Source organism: Arvicola amphibius, chromosome 3 (assembly GCF_903992535.2).
Source record: "Arvicola amphibius chromosome 3, mArvAmp1.2, whole genome shotgun sequence".
Taxonomy (NCBI): domain Eukaryota; kingdom Metazoa; phylum Chordata; class Mammalia; order Rodentia; family Cricetidae; genus Arvicola; species Arvicola amphibius.
Window position 1 is genome coordinate 70,661,435 of NC_052049.1, and position 8,338 is coordinate 70,669,772.

Here is an 8,338-nt window from a genome sequence, read left to right on the forward strand (position 1 = left end):
TTATTGGAATTTTTGATTCATCCTCCATGTTTAATCCATCAACCAAAGCAGTATGCTTTTTTTTTTTTCAGTAGGCACTGGATTTTTAAATTTTTCTGGTGATTTCCCATAGTGACTGGGAATGACTGGACCATGTTTGACCTGGGGACTTGTAAGAGGCCTCCCAAGGAGTTTCCTGATGGTATCAGGTTGCCTTATCTGCCTTTTGTTGATCTACATTCATTGGTCCAATGTCAGCCTTTGCCACATCTTCTACATAATCCAGAAGATTGAGACCTCCTATCTTGCCATCCCCAGAGGAGATATATTTCTAAGAATTCCTTGTCTACACTACCTTCTTATATATCCTATTCTACCACAATTAAAACATTTGACTTTTTGATGTCTCCTCATACCATTGGAAATTGATTCTCCATCCTATGCAAATGTCTCAACATTCATGGTATGCAGAATCCATTCATCCATTAGTGCTGATATAACCTTTAAAGTCTCAAGTATCTTTTTGCATTCTAAGATGGTATTTTCAAAAGCCAGATCAATAGGTACTTTTCTGGCTTCTGAGTCTGTTACTCCTATTTGTACAGCCATAGTTCATCTTTGTAAAAAGTTACGAAAGGGTTCTCTCCGGGCTTGTTTAACCCTGGTATATGATTCATTTCTTTTTCCTAGTTCTTGAATCCTGTCACAAGTAGTTAAGGCTGCTGTGTGGCATAGGGACAAGATGTATTCTTCATAAAGAGCTTGATCCTGTGAATTCACATAATAGCCCTCAACAAGAATTTGATCTTGGGAAACCTCAAATCGTTTTGTTCTTCCCTGTTATTCTAAAAACCTCTTCTCCCTAGCAGCATTTCTATAGCAGTTGCAGTCCATCCTCAAAGACCACTGAGACTAGTTGAAGCCAATCATGTTGGGTAGCCTTATTCCTTAAAGTCCATATCTTTATAATCTCCCTAAGAAATGGTGAGTTCAAGCCATAAGAAACTACTGATTGCTTAATTTCCTTTAGCTCATTCATACCTATAGGTTTCCATTTACATTTTTAAAATCTCTTTGGGTATTTAGTACTAGATGGTTTGTCAGAAAAGATTACAGGGTAGGTAGCTAGACCCCTTGGTAAGTCATCTGTCTCTGACATGTACTGATGATATTAAATCCTGTCCTTGTACCTTCTTCCTGCTCATCAGTTCCAATAATTTCTTCAACCATTTCAAATCTTTTTACCACTGCCTTTTGTAAAGCCTTAGTCTTTTGATCTATGTATAATTCTATTGATTTCATTGAAACACATAAACTCTGGTCCTCATTCTGTACATATAACTCCAAGGTATAAAAGTTTTCTATTAAAGATAACTTCTCATCCTTGAATATTATTTGGATGGAATTCAAATTGCCTTCCTGGAGAGATACTCTATCTACTAACTTATCATAACTTTTTAACAGCTTTTGATTGTTAAATTCAACAGTATGAATTCTTTCAGATAATTTTTCAGCACCCTTTGACATGGGTTAAATTTTGCCTGTCACATTGTTATCCTTTTCAATTGTATTAATATTTTTCAGCTAAATTTTGATTTTTGATGCTATTAATCCTGTCAGCTGTTCATTATTAGTCTGTAAAGATTGTATCAATTCTAAAAGTGCCTCATTCTTGGCTTTGTTATCAAACCATTTTCTTAAAGATATAATATGAAAAACAAAGCTAAGTCCCAACATCAAATAAATGTATGTATCTGAAAAATTACATAAGCCTTGTAGAGTTCCATTCATATTGTGAGAAAAAGATTATGCAATTCCTGGATGGTGATACTGTCATTATATAACTTTCAAATTTACTGATTGATTAATGTAAATGAATGTACCTCATTATGGGTTTTTTGTAAATTGTTGTAGGTATAATAATCATTATTGGCCAGCAGGAGTCACAGTTGCAGGTGCACACAATTGCCAGTGGCAACGCAAGTTCCAGTACCTGAATTACCTGGGATTTAATTAATTAATTAAGACTATCACATTCATATAGGAGGATTTAGTTGGCCAGAATATCAAGGACCCCAAAGCTTGCCAGCAGTCCTGAGCCACCAATGAGGCCTAGCAATGGCCTGTGGACAGGAGTCAGCAGGGATTGCAGTTTGAAAAAGCATGGCCTGGGTGCCAGCTGGAGAGGTTGCAGCAGTGAGCTGCTGGTTGGACAGACCTTGTGGTCTGGGTGCTGCCTGGAGAAGCTGCAGTGGTGGGCAGAAAAACATTCCTGGGTTGGCAGGCCAGGGACTGCATGGGGGAAAAATCATGTGGGGACCTTTTGGGCTGATCCTGGCAAGGCGTGGACTCATGCCCCACGTGGGCATCAGATGTAGATGAATGCAAATAGAGTAGTCTCAGACTAGCTCAGAATTGAGTATATTAAAGAGGCCAGACTCATAGATCACAGATCACAGTCCTCTGCACAAGTGGGGAACAGGAACTGAATCTAGCAATCTAGCAGCAAAGAGAGAGAGAGAGAGAGAGAGAGAGAAGAAAGAGAAGAAGAGAGAGAGAGAGAGAGAGAGAGAACGCACATGCATTATTTTTGGTACCTAAGGCCATGCCCAACCTGGGCATATATATATATATATATATATATATATATATATATATATATATATATATATGTGTGTGTGTGTGTGTGTGTCTGTGTGTGTGTGTGTGTGTGTGTGTCTGTGTGTCTGTGTGTGTGTCTGTGTGTCTGTGTGTGTGTCTGTGTGTCTGTGTGTGTGTATAGCATATGTATATATATATGTATGTATCTATATGTGTATGTGTGTGTATTCAGGAAGATGCTACAGTAGTGAGTTTCTATATGAAGTTCTCAGAGCTTTGCAGTGTTAGTTAGCATCTACCATACTCCCTCCTCTCCTCTGACCTTCCATTGAACCCTTGCTATTCTATTACTCCCCTCTTCTTCATTACCTCAGCTGCATTCTATCCCTCTTCCTTTGAAATCTCCCTGGCCCCTAATTAGTTTCCTGTTTCCTATGACTGCTCCAATTTAAACACATATGTCTAAAGATTCAAAGCCAATCTCTACACACAGGGGAAAATGTGCAGCCTTTTGGATCTGAATGACCTCACTAGGAATGACTGTTTCCTGTTCCAGCCATTTACCTGAAAACTTCATTTTTCTTAATGCTGAATAAGCATCTATTGTGTACATGAACCACATTTTATTATTCATTCTTCTGTTGATGGCATCCAAGTTGTTGCCATTTTCTGGCTATTGTGAAGCTAGCTGTAATGAACGTGGACACGCAAGTATCTCTTCAATACAACATTCCTTTGGGAATGTGGCCAGAGTGGTATTTCTTAATGTTATAGTCAATAATATCTTTTATACACATACACGTGCAAGACTTGACCTAAGAGTACATACTTAATTAAATTTTCACTTAATAATTCCATTTCACAGTTAAGGAGGCAATGAAACCCATATGACCAAAGAGAAAGTGGAACGTGATGGAACAATGTAGAGTTTGATTTGCCTTTGGTCTGCACCATGATTAATTTTATGATTCAACTTGCCTAGGTAATGGCGTCCATATAGTTGGTCAAACATTATTTTGAGTGTTTCTATGTGGGCACTTTTTTTTTTTTTACAAGATTAGCATTTAAACTGGTGGAATTTGAGTAAAACAGATTATCATTCTAGATGTTGGTGGGTCTCATCCAGTCAATCCAAGAACTAAATGATTAAAGACGAGTCTCTCCAAAGCAAGAAGGAATTTTGCCAGCAAACCACCTTTGAGATCATAGCTTACCAGGTATGGTGCTTTGAATGAAAACGACCCCCATAGGCTCAGGAAGTGGCACTATTAGGAGGTGTGGTGTTGTTGGAGAAAGTGTGTCACTGGGATGGGATGGGATGGGATGGGATGGGATGGGATGGGATGGGATTTGGGCTTTGAGAGTTGAGAAGTTCAAGCTAGGCCCAGTGGCTCCCTATCTCTTGCTGCTGCCTGCAGGCTCTGATGCAGACTCGCAGCACCACATCTGTCTGTGTCACTCTGCTTCCCACCACTCCACTCTACGTGGCTTTGGCTTCATCACGTCTTCACAGGTTCATGAACCAATTTCTTCAAACAATCTTTCTCTTCCTGGTTTTCTTTACTGGAAGTCACGTGATTGTATCAGTTCATGACAAAGTTATCCAGCTGACCTATGAAGACCATTTAGTGAGGGAAGCAAGGCTGAAAAGTTCCCCGTCTCATTTAGCTCTTTCTGAAGTCAACATCAACTGAATTCACTGGGAGCCCAGGCCAGAGCAGGCACATACATGAGAACTACAAATCTAGACTCCTAGCATGCAGATCAGGGTAGAGCAGAGAAGGAAGGGGATGAATAAAGAGAAATCTGGACCCTCAAGGAAAACCTGATCATTATTAAGACATCGGGGTACTGTCACCTCTAGAAGGATAGGAAGGTCCCTTTTGGAGGGATGCAGAGGGTGGAGTTATTTTCTTGATATGAATGACAGGCACAATATTTATTCATTAAAGTATACACTAATAAGTAATTTTAAAGAGGAAGACAATGCTGAAGAATACGAATCTTAGTTCTGAGTCATAATAGTTTCCCATGTGATTAGGTCTGCAACATTTAGAAACACAGACAATTGTGAACAATTGTCTTGGCAAGTGAAAGAAAAAATATTTCTAAACTAAAAGATATTTTGCTTTGCTTTATTATTATTATTATTATTATTATTATTATTATTATTATTAGTTGCTTCTACCCCTAAAGAAGAGAAAGAATAATATCCAGGCAATTGTTACATTTGTTGGCTTTCCACAACTCTGAGTACTTAAGCCAGGGTAAGTCAGTATTAACTGGCAGCCTGACAGGATGTAGAATCACCCATAAGACAAGCCTGGGAATGCCTGTGGAGACCCATCCTAATGTGAGCAGCTCCTCCTGGTAGCAGCCCAGATACAAGGACATCGAAGGGAAAAGCTTTTGATATTGTCTAGCTTGTCATTGCTCTGCTGGTAAGTTCGTCTGTGGCAGTGGTGCTGTTCCTACTGCTGATGCCTCCACTGCCATCTATCAGAACATGCTGTGCACCTTCTTACACACTGAAGACGTGTGGCTCTCTAGGAGTCCTCCAGGCCTTCAGTGCCAACCTGGGGCTTCTGAGTATCCAGCTTCGTGAACTTAACAGCTAATGGATTTGGAACATAAAGATTTTCACTGCTGCACTACCTAGACTATTTGGTGGAAGTCCATCTAATAAATCCTCTTCTAATCCTATTGGTTCTGTTCTTTGAGAGAACTGTGACTAATGCAGTTAGCATACTGTTCTAATGATTTAAGGGCAATATACCTCTGGTGAGGACCCTGTAATAGAAGGAAAATGGCCTCAACCACAGCAGGAACAAGTGTGGGAAGAAGAGGCATGACCTCTTTTCTATGGTCAAGTGATCTAGTCTTTGGGGCTGGGACATGCTGCACTTTTGGGGAGCACACGTTACGGCATCCAAATCATAGCACTTGGACATGTTGACAAGCGGAGAATTAAGAGGTGGAGAGATTAATGTCAAATATAGAGAGAACAGAATACATAATTAGGCTCTTCCAAGCACAAAAGGAGAGTCACACAGCACCCTCAGGGCGACATATCAGACGATATGAGGTTTTTGGTAATCAGCCTTGTGTCACTATAGCACAATATATCAGGCAAGATTCTTACAAATTAAGGTGATTGCTGTTATTGTTGTTGTTGGTAGTGGTGGTGTTAACTCAGTTTGGGGGACTCTAACATCCAAATCAGCCGGCATCACTTATTGAGCCCCTGGGGTCCCAACAGTGAACTTTGAGAGTATATTCTCAAGTTCGTAAGACTGTCACATAGATAGATGATTCTACCTCTTTTCTTTCCTACTTTTTTTTTGAAAAAAAAATATATTCTGATCATACCTGTCCCCTCTACCAACTTTCCCCAGATCCTTCCCACCTTTTCATCCACCCAACTCTACACCCTTTCCCTCCTTTAAAAAACAAATACAAGGCCGTCTTGCACCTTCATCCTACCTAGGATCATGGCGACAGCTGAGGTACTGAACATTGGAAGAAAACTCTATGAGGGTAAGACAAAAGAAGTCTATGAATTGTTAGATAGTCCAGGAAGAGTCCTCCTGCAGTCCAAGGACCAGATTACAGTGGGAAATGCAGCCAGAAAGAACCACCTGGAAGGCAAAGCTGCAATCTCCAATAAGATCACCAGCTGTATTTTTCAGCTGTTACAGGATGCCAGTATCAAGACTGCTTTCACCAAGAAATGTGGGGAGACTGCTTTCATTGCACCCCAATGTGAAATGATTCCAATTGAATGGGTGTGCCGAAGAATAGCAACTGGATCTTTTCTCAAAAGGAACCCTGGTGTAAAAGAGGGGTATAAGTTTTACCCACCAAAAGAAGAGATGTTCTTCAAGGATGATGCCAATAATGATCCACAGTGGTCTGAGGAGCAACTCATTGCTGCACAGTTTTGTTTTGCTGGACTTGCTATAGGCCAGACTGAAGTGGACATCATGAGTCATGCTACACAAGCTATTTTTGAAATACTGGAGAAAGGCTGGCTGCCTCAGAACTGCATGCTGGTTGATATGAAGATTGAATTTGGTGTTGATGTAACTACCAAAGAGATTGTTCTTGCTGATGTAATTGATAATGATTCTTGGAGACTCTGGCCATCGGGAGATCGGAGCCAGCAGAAAGACAAACAGTCTTACCGGGACCTCAAGGAAGTAACTCCGGAGGGACTCCAGATGGTAAAGAAAAACTTTGAGTGGGTTGCAGATCGAGTGGAGTTGCTTCTGAAGTCAGACAGTCAGTGCAGGGTTGTAGTGCTGATGGGTTCAGCTTCTGACCTTGGTCACTGTGAGAAAATTAAGAAGGCTTGTGTAAACTTCGGGATTCCGTGTGAACTCCAAGTGACATCTGCCCATAAAGGACCAGATGAGACATTGAGGATTAAAGCAGAGTATGAAGGGGATGGCATACCTACTGTATTTGTCGCAGCGGCAGGCAGAAGCAATGGTTTGGGCCCAGTGATGTCTGGTAACACTGCATATTCAGTTATCAGCTGTACCCCCATCAAAGCAGACTGGGGTGCTCAGGATGTGTGGTCATCTCTTCGATTGCCCAGTGGTCTTGTCTGTTCAACTATACTCTCTCCAGAAGGATCCGCCCAGTTTGCTGCTCAGATATTTGGGTTAAACAATCATTTGGTGTGGGCCAAACTTCGAGCGAGCATATTGAACACGTGGATATCTTTAAAGCAAGCTGACAAGAAAATCAGAGAATGCAATTTGTAAAAAAAGGAAAGGAAGGAAGAGGAAAAAATTACCTTTTAGGAGAAAAGTTACACGTTCCTAGTTTGGATTAAAAAGAAAAGAATTCAAACAAAATGATTTCACATCAGAGAAATCAGTTCAACTAACTACTGAACAAATGGTCCTCTAGCTATCACCCACTATATGGTCACTGTTGGGCAGTTGTGTAACATTAGCAAAGAATGTCATTTATGGAGCTGGAGCTATGTCTCTGTGCTTAAGATTCAGTGTGGCTGCCGGGCGGTGGTGGCGCACGCCTTTAATCCCAGCACTCGGGAGGCAGAGGCAGGCGGATCTCTGAGTTCGAGGCCAGCCTGGTCTACAAGAGCTAGTTCCAGGACAGGTTCTAGAAACTACAGGGAAACCCTGTCTCGAAAAAAAAAAAAAAAAAAGATTCAGTGTGGCTCTTGCAGAGGACTGAGTTTGGTTCCCAGCATCCGTGTGGAATAATAATCACCTGTAACTTCTCATTTCTAAATGCTAATAATGACTATAAATCATTAGTTACTACTTGATCTTCTATAGTTCACTATTTGAAAATTAAAATATTTGTATTGTTTATGCTAATAACAATAAAAAAAAACAAATACAAGACAGGAACACCAACCCACAAAATACAAACACAAACCAACAAAACCACAACAAAAAAACAGAAACAAAAATAAACAAGCAAAAGACCAACAACATAAAACAATGTTGGAACAAGGCAAAACGAGACAGAGAAACTCAAAGCATCATTAAGTTAGTTTTGTGTTGCTCACCTACTCCTGGGCAAGAGGCCTGACTGAAGAGTAATTGATATTCCAAGGGAGGGTCAAATGGAGAACACTAATGTTTCCTTTGCCTGGAGGTATATCAACTGCAGATAGCTTCTTGTTAGGGGTGGGAGTCAGGAGTCAGCACCGGAACTCCATGTAGCTTGAACCTGTGTGGATGGTGTACGTGCTGCCACACTCTCTGAGTTCACATGT

The 8,338-nt window shown here is 40.6% G+C and overlaps 1 protein-coding gene across 1 annotated transcript; it reads left to right on the forward strand.

Annotated features, from left to right (window-relative positions):
- The first annotated feature begins 6,071 nt into the window (after positions 1–6,071).
- Positions 6,072–7,544, forward strand: LOC119810165 (multifunctional protein ADE2). Its single transcript, XM_038323507.1, has one exon. It carries the CDS (start codon positions 6,072–6,074, stop codon positions 7,347–7,349), a length of 1,278 nt encoding a protein of 425 aa, XP_038179435.1. The 3' UTR covers positions 7,350–7,544.
- Positions 7,545–8,338: the final 794 nt, after the last annotated feature.